The sequence below is a fragment of the Mesocricetus auratus genome, unplaced genomic scaffold (assembly GCF_017639785.1).
Source record: "Mesocricetus auratus isolate SY011 unplaced genomic scaffold, BCM_Maur_2.0 Super-Scaffold_100008, whole genome shotgun sequence".
NCBI lineage: Eukaryota > Metazoa > Chordata > Mammalia > Rodentia > Cricetidae > Mesocricetus > Mesocricetus auratus.
In genome coordinates, this window is record NW_024429192.1 from 22,188,351 (window position 1) to 22,208,986 (window position 20,636).

General features: G+C 39.6%; 1 protein-coding gene across 10 annotated transcripts in view; it reads right to left on the bottom strand.

The window, feature by feature from the left end:
- Positions 1 to 20,636, bottom strand: part of Robo1 (roundabout guidance receptor 1) — a 919,114-nt gene that overhangs the window by 126,326 nt on the left and 772,152 nt on the right. For all 10 annotated transcript variants that reach the window (XM_040750585.1, XM_040750592.1, XM_040750586.1 and 7 more), the window contains one exon: positions 11,795 to 11,952. In XM_040750585.1, coding sequence (XP_040606519.1) covers positions 11,795 to 11,952 — 158 coding nt within the window. The remainder of the gene's footprint in view (positions 1 to 11,794; positions 11,953 to 20,636) is intronic.

Below are 20,636 nucleotides of genomic sequence, written 5' to 3' on the forward strand. Positions count from 1 at the left end.
TGAAAATGTAGGCAGCTCTGTCTCTTGATTTTTCTCTTTCTCTCTTTTCCTCTCTCTCTCTTCCTCTTTTCTCTCCCTTCTCTTCCCCCAATAAACTTCCCACATAAGGTCTTCCTGATGGCATGTTAGTCCCTGGTCTGCCATGGGATCCGCAAGGTCCCATTCCTGCAGCATATGTCATAACAGACACAACTTATGTACTGACAGAAAAGGATATGCTGTGGTTTCACAAATATTTGTTTCTCTTTCTATCTAATCATCTAAATACCTTATTCCACAAGCTGTTTTAATTTATGAAGTAAAACTCCACTGATCTCTATGAAGAATGCTTGATGAAGGGGGGGAAAGATCTGAAAAAAGAAACTAATGTGGGTATTTCAGGTAGGATTTTTCCAGAAAGCTCCTCTGAAGAAACTGTTTCAAAGCTGAGATTTGAGGGCTTAGGGAGAAAGCTTACCACGAAAAGAGCTTGCAGGATAAGCCTCACAACCAGAGTTCAAGCTAAAACCCAGACACAGAGGCTCAAATCTCTAGCAGTGGGATTCTGTGGTAAAACAGAAGGCTGAGGCAGGAAAAACCAGCAGAACTGTTGCAGGTCGCAGTTCAATGAGGAGAGACATGGGTGACCCTGTGCCCTCCACACAAAAGGAAGGTGAGGCCCGAAACTCAAGAGTGTCCCCTACCTTCTAATCATGCATTGTGCCAGGCATGTGTGCCCACCACCTAAAACAAACAAACAAATTGTGTGTGTGTCTGTGCAAGCCCGCATGCACACACACAGAAACAAAAAATGAAAGAATTTAAGTTGGGATGTGAGATTTCAATTGAAAGCAAAAAACAGGGTGCAGAGGTCAGAACATAAAGTAGCAGAAGGGAAGACTTTCATAAAACAATAAAAAAAACTTAGTAATCAAAATTTTCAAGAAGAACAGTAACCAAATCTTCATTAGAGTACCTTACTGATGTCTAGTCTACAACGGCTATTCTTGGTTGTCTACCTGACTATATCTGGAATGAACTATAATCCAGAACTGAAGGGAACACTTGTGATCTGCACTTTAAGGCAAGAAGACAACATGCCTTTGATCTGGATCTTGAGGCTGGAAGACACTTGTCTTCAATCCAGACCTTGAGGGTGGGGAAGCACATGTCTTTGATCCGGACCTTGAGGCTACAAGGCACACTCAATCTGAACCATACCTTCCGCTGCAAGGCTATATAAGGACAGTGGAAGAATGAAGGGTTTCTTCTTCTTTGCCCGCTTGCCCTTGTTGTCAACACATCCAGAAGACCAGCTGAGACATCCAGCCTCATGAGACCGAGCAGCTGCTAGATTCTTGGACTTTCCATTCACAACCAGCCATTGTTGAACTGTAGCCTGTACGTCATTCCAGAAAATTCCCATGTGTGTGTGTGCGGGGAGGGGATGGAGGGTAGGTAGGTGTGTGAAGAGAGAGAGAGAGAGAGAGAGAGAGAGAGAGAGAGAGATTCCAAAATTCTGTGACTTTAGCGAACCAAGATAAAAGGAACCAGGGCAGTTGAGGAAGCTGTTGATTGGCGGTCTGAGCTTTGAAACCACAGATGATAGCTTAAGAGAACATTTTGAGAAATGGGACACACTTACAGACTGTGTGGTAATGAGAGACCCCCAAACAAGGCATTCCAGGGGTTTTGGTTTTGTGATCTACTCTTGTGTTGAAGAGTTTTGCATTAATTCAGTTGGCAGAAGAAATCTCAAAACAGCCTAGCATAGACTGTCGTGTGCTTATCAATGGTAACTCTAATGAAGATTTATAACGAGCAGGAATAAGTTGAGAGGGTAAGTTACAAAATGTAAATTTGGGGGAGAAACAGAGCACCAGAGAGTGGAATGAAGCAAAATTCTGTGTTCAAGAAGATTAACATTAAGAAATGGAACAAAGGGAGTAGTGACCTCAGGGCAAGATCCCATCCAGTCAAATGTCCAATTTGTGAAAAGGAACTGAAGAAAAGCTTAAAGCCGGGCATGGTAGGACACACCTCTAATCCCAGCATTGGGAAGGCAGAGGCTGGTGGATGGATCTCTGAGTCTGAGGCCAGCCTGGTCTACAGAGAAAGTTTCAGGACAATCAAACTTAGGCTGGTGCAGATGTAACTGAATAAGGGGGCCACGTTCCCGCCCCAGCCAATAGTGGAACTTGGCAGCTTGGGCCACGTGGTTCTGGCTTTAGAGTAAAGGAAAGAAGAAAGGAGCCATGGGGATAAAACCAGTCAATCATGTGTCAGGGGTGTCCTGGAATGGAGGACTAGTAGAGAGGTCGTTGCGTGAAGCCGTGAAATTCAAGCCTGCTTTGCCTTGAAGAACCCAAGATGTTAGAAATGCCAGAGTCATGGGACACCTGCTGAGGAGAGCTGCTACCCAGGAGTGAAACCAGCCCACGAGAAAGACATGTATTGCAGTCAACAAGCTGAATGGACTTGACTTGGAGATGTAGAGAGCATTTTGACATCAGGCATGAGTTTGGAGTTTGCCCAGCTGGTTTTCTGCCTTGCTTTGGTCCAGCATTTCCTTGCCATGCTCTACTCCCTTTCGGAATGGCAATGTATATCCTGTGCCATTATATGTTGGAAGTATGTGATCTGATTTTTGGTTTTGATTTTTATAGGGGGAATACAGTTAAGAGAGTTCCATGAGTTTCATAGGAGACTTTGGACTTTAAAACGAGTTTGAGATGGTGACTTTTGAAGTTGGACTGAACGCATTTTTTTTTAACTACGATATGGCTGTAAGCCTTTGGGGGCCCGCAAGTGGAATGTGGTAGTTTGGAAGAAAAGGACACCCAAAGGGTGTGGCACTGTTAGGAGGTGTGGCCTTGTTGGAGAAAGTGTGCCACTGTGGGGGTGGGCTTTGATGTCTACTTGATCAAGGTTCCTTCCGTGTGACAGTTACACTGTTGTCTGCAAGATGTAGCACTCTCAACTCCAAGCCCACTTCTGCCTGTATGTCAACTGAATAGTGGAACACCTCAATTAAATGTTTCCTTTATAAGAGTTGCTGTGATCACCGTGTCTCTTCACAGCAGTAAAAACCCTAACCAAGACATAGCCTAACATGTGCCCTGGAGTTGAGAATGTCTTAGTTTCTAGCAATCCTTTTGAAAGACTTGTGTTCACAGGTAGAGGAGAAATACTGGGGTTTCTTTACCCTAGTTTTGGAATCAGATATGAAGGATATACATGTAATTATGTAGACCTGGAAGTCTGTGAAAGGTTCAGAATGCTCTCTGGGAACATAAACCATCATTTCTCAACCACCCTTCCTCTTGTGAATCATAGAATTTCTCAACTCCCCTAAGGACGGACTCTTAACTAGAAGTGTTCCCAATGCATGGGAAAACATTGATTCACTGTACACAGTGGCTGCCTTAGGCATTTCGGCTTATTTCCCTGCGACATCTACAGCTGATGATTGTGTTTCAGAACACAGCTGGACAAAGGCTGTGCATAAGTTTCCTCATCCCAGTATTAGTCTAAATTCTTCACTTACTCATCACGTTCACCCTAAGTACTGAGCGGAATTCTGTAGAAGTGAATATTCTCATAGCTGTGAATCTGGTGTGGATACAAATATTGGGAAGAGACATGTAAGATAAGATATTTATATATATTTAAAACATGAAATTACAGTTATTACAGTACAAAAAGTTCCCCATTTTTTTCCATATGGTTTGATAGGTAACGATATTTAGAGTCCACACAGGTCTAGTAAAACATTCCAGAACATTCAGAGTACTTGGGTATGTATGTATTTATGTATAGAGTATTATTATTGACACTGACGTGTTTTTCTCACCACGACACAGTGAACTGATACAGGAATTCTTAGACAAGTCATTTGACAGACACAAGAAGAAAAAGTAATTCATGTATATTAAATACCTTCTATGGGCTCATGAATATAAGTGTTGACGCCCAACATTATAATTTGGTCTTATAAAATTCAAGCATTAATTTTATTCTATTGATAGTGTTCCAATTATACAATTTGAAAATTAAGTAATTAGACTGAACAAAAATTTATTTTTGAATTAATTTATATAATCCTACCACAAATAATTACATTCATTTTACCCATACCTATATCATGAGTAAAACCTTATTTTTTATAAGAAATACAGTACATGAGGGAAAACATCTATTTTTGGCTTTCCGCCCCAGCTTCCTTTGACCATGATGTAATTTATCTTTCAAGAACATGAAGTTGACTTCTCAGGGAAGCGGGGCTCTACGTCACCAGTTGTAAATACAGTGATCTCCTCTAGAAGAGAAGTGGGAGAAAGGAAGCAACGGACATTGAACAATGAAGGAAACTGAAGAGCCCAGCAGAGTGCGGTCTGAAGGGAGGGAGGAGGAGCAGACGGCTCAGGAAGGAGACATATGGGAATTGGAGGAGAGGAGGCAATTGGCAAGGAGTGGGCTGACTGCCAAGTGTGTGAAGGATCTGGAGGACACAGGGGCTTTGGATGGGATGTGAGTCAGCTGCATTTCACCCAAATATCACACCAACGTGGGAAATCAAAGAAACCCTCCAAGACATGCAGGGTGCAGAACAGGACGGGAAAAAGTTATGACACGTCTCATCTCAGCAATGCTGTGTCTTCAGCAGGGGGAGGGAAGTGATAAATGAGGGTTTGGACATATACCTGAATTTATGCATAGCTGCATTACTTTATCTCCAAATCTTAATTTTGCTTATGAAGGAAATAACACAGATAAGACCTTCTATTTATATTTAGTTATTTTTTCCTAATCTGTGATGTCACCCAATGCTAATCATGCATACAATGATTCACTTCAACTGTCTCGGACTAGGGTGGCCTGCTATTCTTGTTTTCTCAGATCTGACAGTTTTCCAAGGCTACAATTCTGGGCAAATGGTGATGGCTGGTCATCATATCTAAAGTGAAACATTAAGAAAAAGTCACAAATACGCTCAGGTGAAAATTACTTGATGCAGTGGGATTCTTTTAGCACATTTTTTTTCTAAAAATGGATTAAAGAAGGGATCTGTGATAGGCTTGAGGAGTAAAGCCTCTGAAACTCTTGAACTCTCCCTGTGTCCTGGGCCTTTTCAGGAGATAATGGCAGCTATTGTTGAAGTCCCATCCCTGCCTGAATATCAATATACAAAACGGTTGATGGAGATGGGAAAGACATTTCTTCATGTGGTGTAGACACTGGTAAGGAGCCCATGTTCCTACAAATAATTATTCCTCTGGACTCGGTCAGTAACCCTAAGAAACAAGATGGGAGAACAAAAAAAAACAAAAGGAAGGGAGGAGAAGGATAGAAGGAAGAAAGAAACAGGGAAAAAACAGAAAGAGGAAGGAAGAAAAGCAGAGTAAATTAGGAGTAGATGGGAAGAAGAAGCAGACCAATAAGTAGAAGTGTAGGGGAAGAAGAGAGGACCGGGGAGTGAATAGAAAGAAAATACGCAGTATGTATGTAGGAAATGCCACTTGGAATTCAAGGTTATATTATCAATTATATGCTAATAAAATGGTTTCTGTTTGGTCTACCTCTAATGAAAATAATTAGCATAAGATTATTTGATTATTTAGCATAAGATTATTTGATTATCGTCTAAATTACTTTTCAATCCTGTAAAAAAAAAAGAAAACACAGACTATTTGTATTATCTAGAGGACAGCCAAAAGGAAGAATGAGAAGTTGAAGACAAAAGTTATAGAAGTCAGAGGGAATAGTTAGAGAACATCAGAGAACACAGCCCACTGAACCAACTAAACAGGACTTACAGAGATTGAAGCAGCAAGCACAGGGCTTACAAGTGTCTGTTCAGGTCCTCTGTACATATGCTTAGGCTGTTAGGTTGGTGTTTTTGTGGGGCTCCTAACAGTAGGAACAGGTGTACCTGGTGAATTTCATCGGTTTCAGGAACTTCCTGAAGTCTTTGAGTAGTTTATTTCCCAAGAGTTATCAATTTCCCCGTGGGATGGAATGTTTTGCATTTTGTGTGGGTGTAGGTAGCATGTGCAAAAAACAACACATTGGCATCATATAAAGCATAAGTTCTGCCTGAACTTAAATCAAATTTAATTAATTTGTCATAGGGACCTCTGCTGTCACTGTCTTTTCCTCTGGTGATATCTTTCTTGCACAAATAAAGCCTATCTCAGGGTCAGAGAATGGAGCTTGCCACTAGCTAACCATAAATTTGAAATTTACAATCTGGGTCTTGGTGGCAAACCTTTCTTTAAGATATTTTTTTTGTTTTTATTGAAAACAGATTCTTCTCTCCTTCAATACATCCTGACCACAGTTTCCCTCCCTCTACTCCTTCCAGCTCCCCAATACCTCCTGTCTCCCCCAGTTCCACTTCCCCTCTGTTTCCTCTTCAAAAATGAGCAGGTCTCCAAAAGAAAACCAAACATGACAAAGTAAGACAAGACAAATGCCTTCATATCGAGGCTGGACAAGGCAACCCGGCAGGATGAAAAGAGTCCCTAGAGCAGGCAAAAGAGTCAGAGGCACACCTCTAGACCTCTATGGTTAGCTAGTGGCAAGCTCCATTCTCTGACCCTGAGATAGGCTTTATTTGTGCAAGAAAGATATCACCACAGGAAAAGACAGTGACAGCAGCTAAACACTATCAAAGGTAATAGGCTTATTGAAAGCTTCCCACATACTACATGACTGCTGCTTTTGCTGCTGTTAGTATTCTCTGTAAGTTTGTCCTGACTCAATACTAGCATTGTTTTGTTAACTACTCTATAGGTGCCATACAGTACTTTAATGGTTCTTATAAAAGTCAAGTCAACAAGGAATCTTCATGAAAATCAGTTATTTATTTAATCTCTCTGATTGCAGTTCCAACCCTGATGGACTAGAAAGTCAACCATCTTATTGTGACACAGTAGTTTGGGACAGTGATGCTCAGGGCACTGCATAATATCCTGGCAGCCACTACCCTCTAAAAACATTAAAGATATAGCTAGTATTGGGCTAGTGAGGTCTGTACAGACAGGCAGGAAGTTATGTAGCTGGGCAGTAATGGTATATAATCAGGGACAAACAGGAAATCGCTCTCTGAGGAGACGCTTAGAAGGTAAGGTGTGCTTGGCTTCTCGTTCGTTCTCTCTGCTCTCTCAACATTGCCCTCTATATCTGACTCCAGCCTTTTATTATCTAGACCAATTTAGGACTTCTTTTACATTTTCCCCTTCTTTTCTACCCACTACTCATACATTCAGAAATCCAAAATTATATCAGCATTTTCTTGGGCCATTTAAGATCTACATGTTTTCATTTATTGTAGTTAAACTTGTAAGAAAATAGCTTAATGAATTATTGGGTTCTTTTATAATCTAGAACAGTATTTGTCATAAATATAATGCTTTTTACAAGGTTTATTTTTAATATTGTTATACATCAAAGAGAATTTTAAGAACTCTGACTCATCACTATGAGAAAACTTCATTTACTAATCATGATGGCTACGATTAACTCTCAAAGACGTGAAGCAAGTCAATTTTTTTCTAGCCTGGCAGTTAAACTACTTCTATATCTCTCACTTTACAGTCTTGTGTGTATTTAAAAAGATTAAAAAAAAAAAAAAGAGTTCTTGAGACAACCACCAAGTGAGGCCTCTTTTATTCTGAGGGATAAATGCCAACAGAGTTTGAAAAGATTCTCCTGTCATGTAAGAAATGTAATTTATGTACCCTCGGTTTATGAGCATCATGGATCTAAACTTTGGCTCAGAATCTAGGTCATTGCGAAAAGAAATGACTAAAGAATATCCAAAATACAGGTGCAGCTACAATTCAATTACATACTTTCCCTTTGTGCAGGGTGTGTCTTTGTTCTCACAGCTGGAAGATGTGTACTTCAAGTTTTCAACAAAGAAACGCCACCACATTAAAGAACTCTAGAAATTCCCGCAACCTGAACTGTCGCAATAACCATGCTATCTTCAATTGCCTTGCATGGAGATACTCTGCACTTTCATCTCCCGCCTGTTAGTTCTCCACACATTTGGCAAAGCACATTAACAAGAGAAATGAAAACAGTCATTTGAATACAAATCTTAGGAAAGGAAACCACACAAGGTATCGGATAACCAAACATCTCCTAAGAACGTCTTTTCAGATTTTGAAAAGAAGAATCAGAAACAGTCATGCATTCTACTGATCATCTACATTTTTTTGCTTTCATCATTCAATTTTCTTTTGCCTAAAGGAAGATAACAAAACAAAAACAAGCATGATCTAAGAAAGAACAGTGATTTTGGAACCAAACTGCCAATTTTAGCCTACTCATTTCTCTATGTGTAAAAAATGTGCTTCTTACTCCTGTGTTCTACCAGTTCAATAGTCATAATTTATACAAAATGCACAGATGGTAATAGGGGTAGTAAAATTTCAGATGTTAATACTTCCTGGCATATGGAACACTACTGTGGATCAGCATTTTGGCAACATTTAAATGATTTTAGAATTTTTTATACATTAATATCTTGGCATCATTTCATAGCCATAGGTTATTACATCTTTAAATTGTCTGGTTCCTGATTAGAAGTGCTTTTCATATTGATTCGAAGCTGCTGAAGGTATTGAATGGCTGGTGCTTTTGAATTAGAAGATAGCATCCCTTTGGACATTGAAAATAAATAAGATTCTCTAATAAATTAAAGAGTGGCAGAAATCATAAAATTGTCTAATACAACATATGAGGCAGGAGGAGTTTCCAAGATTTTGTTTGGGAAAAAAAAACAGATTTACTACAGCAGGCTTAAACTATGAATGTTATAAAAATGAACACATACATATTGATACACATAAGATTTAAACTTAAAAAATTAACTGGCATGTTTTATATTTTCCCCCCACCATATTAAAATATAATTTATAAAGCATCCTGTCTAGTCTGTGCCCAGTTTCAGCATTTTTAACAGCCTACCCACCCCCCACATCCCCTGAAATGTCACTTGTCAGGATCATCTTTGACTGACACCAAGTTCTTGCATCTAGTGTGCAGCCCTTAGTTCTCATATTACTTGGTTTACCAGCCACAACTTATTTCTCCCCAGATCCTCTTTAAAACAACGGACAGTCCGTGTGGTTTACTTGCTTTCTAACTTGAGGTTTGTGCTGCTCTTTTGTTGGCCTCTCTTCTCGAGAGCTAAGCCCTACATCTTTTCCTTTCTGTCCAGACGCATTCCCTAAGAGATGTCAGTTTTCAAAGTTGAAATAACAGGTAGACCCTGGTGAGTCTCACACCCATCAGGATAGACTACCTTGTGTTAGGAAAACTGTAGGACTTCTCTCAGCAATAATCCAATCTGCATCCATCCTACATGCTGGTCATGAGCCCAGAAATGAGGAATGTACAGTTCTGTGACTCATTATTCAGACCTTGGGCCATGAGCTGTGTTCCATGGATATAGAAGTTGCCTAGTGGTAAAGACAGCGTGGCTGAGGCTCACTGAAGTAACTGGTATTTAATAACGTTTTGGTGTTTCACTCCAAATACAGGCAGCTGAAGTAGCCAGAGATCAGCCTGAGAAGAAACTGGATCAGCCTTCCATCTGCTCAAAGGGCGGGGAGGACTGCATAGTAATGAGTACTTGTATGCTTACCACAACTTAACTTATTCTCCAGTCTCAACCTCAAGTCGCAATTTCTGACTCATACACCCGACTGCCTCTTTCTTTTATACTTAGATCTTTTATGACCATTTGAAAATTACTACGTCTAACCCTCAGCTCCTGACATATCCCACCCCAACCATCTATATGCAATGCACCACAGTTAATGTCACCCACACATTCTGACTTTCTTGGGCCGACCCATAAAGGTATGTCTTCACGCTTTACACCTTAGAAGCAATGGCCAACATGTCTGAAATTTGGGGGAGGAGTACTACATTACAATATATTTGGCATCTAAATAATGGTGACCTCTGCACCATTAGTCTCATGTCTGGATTTCCGTAAAAACTCCCAACTAGTCTACCTACTACTGAGAAGGCCACCACTCACAACTTCTGATCTCACAGTGACAAATGTCTCCTAACTTAACTTTGGGAAAAACGTAAAATATTTACAGTATCTGTAAGGCCCCCACATAACAGGGCATTTCCTGTTTGCAGACATTATCTTCTATGATTCTCCTTTGTTTCCTCTGGTCAACCCACACTGATTCTTTGCCCGTTAGTGAACATATCAGTTGTGGGGTATCGAATCAACAGCTTTGGCTGATCAAAATACACATTTCTTGAACTCCTGTTCATGTCCCTACTCACTTTCCCCATGGTTTTATAGAGGCATTCTCTGATCATTCTTTTACCATTACAGACATACCCAGCCTCTATTGAATCCTTCTCCACCTTTGTCTATTTTACTTTTCCAATAACATTGTACAATATGCAAACTACTCAATACAGTTGGTTGGTTGGTTTTGTCTAGGACACGGTCACCGCAATTTATTTAATTCTTAGTGCTGAGAATTATGTCTTTCGTTTGTATTGAATGCAAGTGGGTGATCACAAGAAACTTGAGAAAGTCCAAGATAATAACCATTAAGTATGTCTGAATCATTAAGCAGGGAAATGGGAAGTACAGAGCATGTACTAATGTGACCTGGAGTATGATACAAGGGTAAAATGTTTTTATGTCAACGATGCACAGAACCCAAAGTAATTGTTGTCACTAAGCAGAAAAATATGTATTCTTAGTCTCTATATCCCTGCATTCTTGACTTCTTTTCCCCAAGCAAACTTGTCACAAAGAATTTTCACTCTCTGACTTTTCAGTGCCTCTTAAAATTTGATAAAGCTGAATTATCTTTTACCAGTTTCTAGACATATAAGAAAATTTCAGATACCCATATGAAGTCATGTCAGTGCTGAGAAGCAAAACAAAACAAAACAAAACACATTTTTTTCCTTCCCTAAACATGGGGCTAGCTGGTCCTTCTTGGTCTTATGACTGAATTATCATGCTACTTGCTTAACTGGTTGTTCAACACTAGTGCAAGCTTTTCTTAGATGCATATGATGTGTGTTATAACTTCTTTGATAAATTAGCAGAAGGCTTACATACACACTCCCCTTGGCCAATAAATCCACAACAGAAGATATCAGTATATATGGAACAAAGGGAGTCAGAAGAGGGAGTACCACACAATCATACATTCAATGAGAGCATGTTTGATGAAGGTGTTCAGTAAACACCTCATAGGACAAAATATGTGGCTTCAAAAAGATAATGCATCATATAAATTTCACTTATATAGGGGATTTAGAATCTACTCTTTAACCATGGGATTTTATTTTCTAATGAGGCATAGTTATCATTTACGTAGTAGGTGTGGGATTTTATTTTTCAGAAGCAATCCTAAACTACATAGAATAGAAAAGCAAATCAAAAATGAGAATGGGCTAATGCAAAAATGCCTTCTGTAAATGATTTCTGTAATAATGTTAAATGTAATATGTGGAAATGGCCTATGCCTCAAGTAATTACAGTAAGTTTACATAAAAGTGTGAACTCTTATACTTTGGAATTGGAAATATATTTCCTTCCTTTCATTAACCTTTAAAAACCATACGCTTTCATCACTTATTTTCATGTCTACACAAGGAAAATTGAAGTATCTTTCTTTTAAAAGAACTGAAAAAGAGAACTAAGGCAAGGCTTTGTCATTGAGAACTGAGTGCTATGTCCTCTTTTGCTTGGGTAAAGATGCGCACAATTATCTGCCAGATGTCCCCTGCCACCGGAATCAGTACTCACAGTGATTCTTTCATCTTTATCATCCAGGGGTGATCCATCCTTTTTCCAGGAAATGGTGGGCTCTGGATGGCCCCGAGGAGGCTGGCATTCCATTACTGCAGGCTCACCTACAGCCACCATGACATCCGAAGGGTTTTGTCTGAAGTCATCCCGTAGTACTGTAGGGACAAGATTAAATCATCACATTCAATGATGAAAAATGCAGTCCTTATCTCCAAGCTTCAGTGAAAGTGACATTTATTAGAATATACTTCCACTGATAGCTATCACAATGAAGTCTGAAGAACCCATATGTATTATTTGCAGATTAGAAAAGGTACTTGTCCCTTAAGAATATTCAGTAAGCATTATTTCATACTCTTCACAGGCCAGCAAGCAGGTGCACGCTGCTGCTTCTTGCCCTCAAGTTACCGTTTCATTTGAATTACACCTCATTTCTACCCACTGCCTGCATCTCTCTCATCCACACAATAATGGCTGTAACCGAATGCTCCTCTAGTTACAAGAAACATCAGGCCAATGCTCCCTATCTATCTATTACCACGTCAATTACAGACACGCAAACAAAACCATGAATGAAGACACTTAAAGGCATATATTTAATTGCTGTTATAGCTATTTAAATTGTTGTAGAGATAACAGTATTATCAATATAATTTAAATATAGTCACTATGAAAACTTCACACACATTTGCCATGGACTTCAACTCAGTGTATTTTCCCATTGTCACTGGGTAAGAAGGAGCTACAATACATGTCATAATTAGCAACAGCATCAGAATTTATGTTCAAAGTTATTTTTGTTAGGCAGTATCTTATTAAATCCATAAACATAGTTAGAATGAAATATACTAGTCATCTCTTTTATATTGTGAGCTCTAAATTTTAATGGAATAAGCAATCTATTCATGTCATCTCAACTGGCCAGAAAAACACTATTAACATATTACCAAATAAGCAGCATTATTTACTTAGTGAGTGAAGGGTGGAAATGTGGGAAAGTAAGCAAATAATGTGCTCTAAAAACAGATGCTATCAAGAGGTCGTGAATTAAATCCCAACCTCTGCTAGATCATCACGAGCACGTTATTTATAGCCTGCATTTTTAAGTACAAAGCAAGGATGAAGACCTATACATTAGCACAATGTCTAATAAACAGTTAACTTGCCCATCGTTCTTTTCCTTCGACCTGTGTGGACTAAGATGTGAACCGTCTTACAAAGTAATTTAAGGCAACACTTAAAATGTTTACTTGTGAGTTAAGCACATAACTCTGGAGTGAATAGAGTTTATCTTTAAAAACTACTGGACTGCAGTTGTGTATTAGGATGGATATATTCTCATCCATGTGGCTTTTTAAAATGTTTTAATGGATGAAGCCCTATGATACTGAAAACTATCAGTCAAAATAAAATCACTCCTAAATTTAGCTCTCCTAGCCTCAAATAAACTCACTGGTTCCTAGTAGTTTATATTTGTTCTTTCCTTTCTCTTTCTTTGTGCTAACCATTTCCACGTAACTCAGTAGGCCATGATACCCACGCGAAACTGGTTTTCTCCTGCATGCTGAAACAACTTTGGTGCAGAAACAGCATGTTAGCCTGTGGAAAATACTACTTCAAGAAAGAGTCCTGCTTCCTATCTTTGCAAAGAGAAAATACACACACACACACACAACACACACACAACACACACACAACACACACACACACACACACACACACACACAGAGAGACGAAAAAGGAAGTATGACTGGTCCAAATTGTTCCACTTGTAACTTTACTACATGCTCTTAAATCATCACAGGTTAAATAAAGTGCATCTTGTTGAGCTGGGATTCCTTCATTACCTCATTAAAAATAAATACACAGAGCTTGAAGACTCTCACCATTTATAAACTGTATTGTTATTAGGTGTTAACTAAGAACAACAAACACATTGTAACGTTTATAGAAAAAACAAATTAGCTGGCCTTAGCAGGCAGCTAACTCCCATGATGGATCATGCTGCTCATCAGTGACAACACCCTGGAAATGCTTGAAGACCCCTGAAACACCCAAAAGCAAAATATCTTTTAAAGGAAAGCAACTATGTTTTACACATTTTTTCCAAGTGGTAGACTTAAAGTAATCTCGGTCATACTTTATCTTATTTATAAATTAAGATCATAATCTCCAATAAAGCAATAATTAAAAGGCTTATGAAAATACCAAAGGTTTAAGATCAGTCGAGCTATATTTTCTATTTATCATATTATTCAGACTTGTTTTTATAGTATATAATAGAGAGCTAATAAACTATAATCCATTAAAGATTGTTGCTTAGATTATGCTCATGTAGCTATTTTTACAGCTGTAAATTATAAAAATCCAGCAATGTTTAAGGCTGTAGGCAATGTTTCACAAAAACATGAATTTAATACTTTTCACTCTTTTATAAAAATAGTATTTCTTACCTATATTTGTCCTGAAATTTTCCTAAGGATCATATTATATGTCATATTATTAAATGAAATTATTTTTAATTAAATTGTCCAATTTAAAAAACTTGTGTGTAGCTAGGTAGTGGTGGTGCACAGCTTTAATCCCAGCACTCGAATGCAGAGGCACTCAGATCTCTCTGAGTTCGATGCCAGCCTGGTGTACAGAGTAAGTTCCAGGACAGGCAAGGCTATTTTATACAGTGCAATCCTGTCTCAAAAAAACCAAGAGGAGTAAAACCAATACCAAAACAGAAACAAACAAACAAAAAAAATCTTAGTGTATATGTAAGTAATTAAGACTTAATCTCAGTGCTGTTAGGCACCTGACAATGTGCACTTCAAAGTTCTTATCTTAGAAATTAACAAATTAAGGATTGGGAGATGGCTCAGTGGGTACAGTGGTTTGTTGATAGGCCCCATGACCTGAATCCAGTCTCTAGAATGCAAGAGGTAAAATGAGAAAAGCAACCCTCAGAAGTTGTCCTCTGACCCCTACACAGGAACACACACACACACACACACACACACACACACACACACACACACACACACACACACACTCGGAGAGGGATGTTGGTTGGGACAGGAAAGAACCATTGCTGGTCTTGCAGAGGACCCAGGTTAAGTTTTCACAACCCACAGAGTAATTCACAACCATCTAGAAATCCAGTTCCAGGGGGATGTAAAGCCTTCTTCCGGGCATTTTTTTGGTCTCTGCAGCACCAATTATACAGGTGGTACACAGACATACAAGCAGGCAAAACACCTACAGACATAATACAAGGAACACCACATTAAATCAAAGTTTAAGGTGAAAACCTAACAAATCAGAACTTCTCAAGGGAGAAGAACATGACCGCAAACCGATGAAAATCATAATATGATAGTAGCCTTAGCAACGTGGGACACTCACTATGTGCCCACCTTCAGTATCAGCTCTTCTAGTCATTTACTCCTTATGAAAAACCAAGGATGAAGTGAGATTACTAGGTTTCTAACACAAATGGAGGAGGAGTAAAAACCAGGAGCAAGCTTCAATCGGCTCTCCAGACACACAGGAAGCTTCCCCACCAAGCTGCTGGTCTCCCAGTCTGAACACCACTTGCAGTTACAAATACTTAAGCATCAGATTGTAACTAATATTTCAGTCTCCTTCCAATGGAACAGAAGTTCGCCGAGAAATTTCTCCCCTGACAGTCATATGGCTAGCCTCTTAACATTCTGTACTCGACTTTTCTCGGATCGTCCCATGTTTGGAAGGGACCTCGTCACATTTTCAGCAGCACACTGAGACTCAGAATTCATTATTCAGAATACATATGATGTGTTACTTCTCATCAACAGTTCATTTCAACTACAACCCAACTGAACAGGCTGTACAATAATAAGGGTTTTAATTAAACATAGGCATTTTAATTAGAACTCAGTATCTTGGGGAAGACAAACGAAGATAGTCTGTAGTCTTGGGATCTATTCTCCCACACAAATGGCAATCTTATCAATGAGACCGGGCAGCAAGTAGTAAAGTTGTGTTTATGAGGAGAGAAAAAAACAAAACAAAGTCCTTAAAAAGTGGAGGGTACTGGACAAAAAGACAGCTGACCGGATAAGGGGGAGCTCTTGAATCCCAGACTGATGGCTGAGAGGCCAACAGGGGACTGATCCAGACTCCATGATGCAGTGCCAGGGAAGAGGCCACAGAAAGAGGCCACTGGGGCCTTGGGTAGTAGATCAGTGTTTACCATGGTGTATGAATGAGCTTTTGGAGCCCATTCCAAATAGAGGGATGCTCTCTCAGCCTGGGCACATGGGAAAGAGCCTAGGTCCTGCGCAGGATGAAATTACAGACTTTAGAGATCCCCCAAGGAGGGCCTCACTCTCCCTGGGGAATGATGTGGGGATTGGGTGGGGGGCTGGGGGCTGATGGAGGGACAAGGGAGGAGAGGTAGGAGAGGGAGTTGGGACTGACATGTGAAACATTCACATTTCTAATTTAAATAAAAACATATATTGATAAAAAAGGTGGAGGGTACTGGAGAAGAAAATAAGTTAGAAAGTATGTACTTAATTACAAAATTGTAGTTCCTAAGTAGCACAAGCCTATGTTAAGTGAAGCCATTCTAGTTGTTTCCTAAATTATTAAACAATGTTCAATTTGAGGTAGAGTATAAGTGACTCACTTTTATGATACATCATGACTCCTGTCTGAATGTCAACTTACAGGTTTGCATCCAAAGTTGTTATTCAATTTCAAAATCAACTCTTGGATATAGGACATCTGTACCGATTACAAATGTCATGACTGGTAACTACATCATAAAGCTCTTCTATTTTCCTAATAGAAGATAAAAATATATTGATATAGATCATGAACTGAGTTTGCTAAGTTAATAGTACACCTACTGTAAAAGCATTAGGGCCTGGGGATTTCGTCCCCAGTGTCCACATAAAAATGTGTGGTGCTTTATGTTTATAATCTCATTAGGCAGAGACAGGCAGATTCCTGAGGTTCACTGGCCAGCCTGCCATCCTAACATGGTCAGTGAGAAACTCTGTCTCCAAAAGGCTAGGTGAATGGCTCATGAGGAATAACACTAGGGGTGCCCTTTGACCTCCAGGAGCATAGGTAGCCACACATATACAGCCTCTCACAAATGAACCATATCACACACACACACACACACACACACACACCATGCCAAAAAGAAATGTTTGTCAAAAATAGAAACTGAATGGGATTTGTTGCAGGTTATTTTAAATCAACAGATATATTTTGGGAACTGTGCAGGAATGTACAGGAATATCTAAACAATTTGTCTTCCTAACTTTTAGTTAGGAAGTGATATTTATATGATGAAGTGGTTTAAACATCCCAAAATATTCTGAAATAAATTATCAAATCTTAGTTTATATAGTCCATATGAACGAGACGATAGTACATTAAGTATGAAAACTAAAGTGACAAAATATAAAATAATATTCCATCAAGTGCTGCTCATTTTAAACCTCCATCTTGTAATGGCATTAAAAATATTATTTTCAAGTATCAGTTCTGTACAGAGTTTTGAATTTACAGGGATGGTTTCTGAAACACTTTACTTCTTACGGTTGACACCGAATTTATCTGTGTGTTCTTTCATGCTTATGTCGTCTTCTGCAAGTGGTTTTAATGCATGCCTCTTTATTGTAGAATGTCAAGTTTAGTTTAGACTCTGGGGAAAACCGTGCTGGAAGAAGCACTCATTTTTAACTACTGGAGCTTCTAAGACTCCCCCAAGCTGCTGAATCTCCATCCTAGGAAGGAAATACAACTTTTACTTAAAAATTATGTATTCCTAAGGTCATCCGGTGCTGGTAGGTGCCGTGTCTCAGTTAATCTCAGGAAACAGTCAGTGATAGAACACAGCGGATAGAAAGAGATGCTATTCCCAGAAGAAAAGTAATCCACGGTTATCTGTTACTTTCTCTACAGTATGCAGAAGGAGCAAGTAACTCCTATGCATGCCTCCGTGGACTGCTTCTGCTGGGCTGCAGCACGGGGGGCATGTGGTCCTTGGCCTCCACCCTTTTCTCTATCCTGGTGCAGAAGACAAACGTCTAACCCCTTCTTCCAGACTGGATCTCATTTGGATCCACACTTGCGTTTTGCAGAAGCATGGACAACACTGTGATGCTTCCTGCTCTGTGGCTCAGCACACTCGCCAGCACGTATTACAATGGCGCTGACTCATGGGGGAAGTCTGGCACGCTAGGTTGGGGTGAATGTCTGTAATGCATTCCAGAGAAAAGTGGACATTCATAGGAACCGACGTTTAAATAGCTAAACCCCAGCAGATTTGGAAGTCTGAGGCGACATAAAAATATGGGCTGCCAAAGGAGGAAAGGTCAAGTGGCTAACTCGGGTCCGCCATGCTAAAAGTGTCAGTAATCGACTAGATGTGTCCATGTTACAGACGTGAATGTAAAGTGCGAGGGAAATTAATTTACTACTCAAGAATGCATCCTTTATAGAGTGGGATTTTATTGGCCCGTGACACGTATGAGTTAGAAAATGGGAGTCGCAAACCTCAGAATTACTAGTGATTCTTGCAATACTTCGTGACTGCGATAAGTGTACTTACAATGACTCAGTTATTTCCACACAAAACAGAGTTTTACGCTCTGTCTTGATAGGGTTATTATGAAAACTAATTATTTAATGTTTATACAGGACTTGCCATTTTTATGGGGCATTACATCTACAAAGAAGTATTGCTATTAGTCACTATGTAAGGAATTGCCAAATTTCTCAGCTGCCAGTACAAATGGGGAGGACAAAGAATGCCATTGACGGGGACCTCCAAGTGCCAGAACAAAAGTCACACTCAGGAATACCCTGGCAGGGTTAAAATAACACAGACAAAATGGGGATATCTGAGCTATGGGACCCCGATTAGAACGAGACAGGCAGGCATTCTTTCTTTCATAAAATCAACTGTATACTTAGTATCCTGCACTCAGAGACTCCTTAAGGAAAAGAATATTCTTCTGTATTTACCGCCTGCCTCTATCTGAAGGTCACCACCATAAGAACAAGGAACCTGTCATCATCACTTCCGTATCGCTACTGCTCGGAACATCGCAGAAGATACGGAATGCACCAGTCAATGTTTACAGGGCATGTTTTAGATATGAAACAGGAAAGGCGAACTGCATCAGTTCTATTCTCGTGAGGCTTGTGATAAAGGAAGGTAGACAGACAATATTTAAGTAAATGCTATACATACAGAGAGAGGGGGAAATATATTGTGACAAATAAACAATTGTTATTGTCCATCCTAAAATATGAGTGTACCTGTGCATATGTATAAATATAAAATTGATATTGTATCTACTGTTATGCATTACTGTATATGTTACATTCTATACTATATTGCATATAGGCTTCTGTTGGGATACACATAGGAGGGAAAGGGCAGCGAGCTACGTGAACGATGCTAGAATGGGGCTCTGCGGAAGGAGGAGGTGGGCTGAAGCCTGAAGAATAAGCAGTAGCTGGCCTAAGGAAGTGCACTGCAGGAAGAGGAAGCAATCAGTGTGGGACAGGAAACCTGGCACTGTAAAGAAATTCTAGGAGACTTGGTCCAGGGCAGTGGGTCAAGTTGGCAGCCATGGGACTTGAGTTTGACGGGGAAGGCAGGAGCAGTAGGGTTGTGTGCACACAACCCTAGAGAAGGGGTTGGTTCCTATTTCATGTCCCACCGGGACTCTCAAGGTCCAATCAAAGTAGTTTTCGGATGTAGCCATCATAATGAATCTCTCCTTCCGGCTGCTCTACGAATGAACAGGAAACGGAAATAGGAACGGAAGTGGACAAAACAATCAAAAGGCTGTGGTATGAAGAGGAAAACCAAGGCAGAGGTTTGGGTTCTTATGTTGCTCTCAGGTTTGGAGCAAGGGAGGGGCTAATTAGAGGTGCATTTGTAGGTTAACATGAAATTGACTTCATGAGGGGTGAAAGTGGACAGCCACATGTCAAAGTCAATACCCACATTTCTTGTGTAATGGAACATGCCCATTTAATGTACAGAGGAATACACACAAAAAAAGCACAGGTCAATTCTTCATCGGAAGAACAAGAAGATAGGAATGCTTTTTATGTTTTTAGACAAAGAAAGAACATAGGGATAATATAAAATCAATAGTTGATTAAAATATTACAATTTCGAATTCTGGTCCTTACTATTTAAAACAGATTGAGTTTTACTGACTAAGACTGAGTTACAGCATTCCAAATCCCAGTTGCTAAGTGACAATATGCCTCAATCAAATTAAAGTATATTTTGATTTTTGAAGGATTGATTTTAATTGAATTAGAGGCACATCATATATTTTATCTGACTTAAACACGTAAAACAAACTAGAGAGTCACCACCAAAAACCAATTACAACATCGGAGTATCATATTACAGCCATGGCACTCATAATAAGTGCTAACACTATTCAAGGGACTTTGCAAGTGTGGAGGCATTGAGTGACCACAAGAAACTACTAGAAGGGGTTTGGATCATCAAGAGCTGATATGAATGACAGGACCTTCTCTAGCTCCCACACAGCAGTCTAGCACACAGCCAGTACATATTATAAAAAATCTGCGATTTTTATTAGTAACCACAGATGAATATCCAGCATTAATCTTCACTGGCCTTCTAGGAAATAACCATGTTGTGCCCAAAATTCTGAACCCCAAAATCACCAAGAGGCCCATTTCGATGCAAAAGCAAAGAGTCTTTTATTGTAGAGGTTTAACGAGCTAACCCCATTAGCTCAGGCCCTTCAACCTGCCACCATGGCAAATGGCGAAAGACCCCAAGCAACCT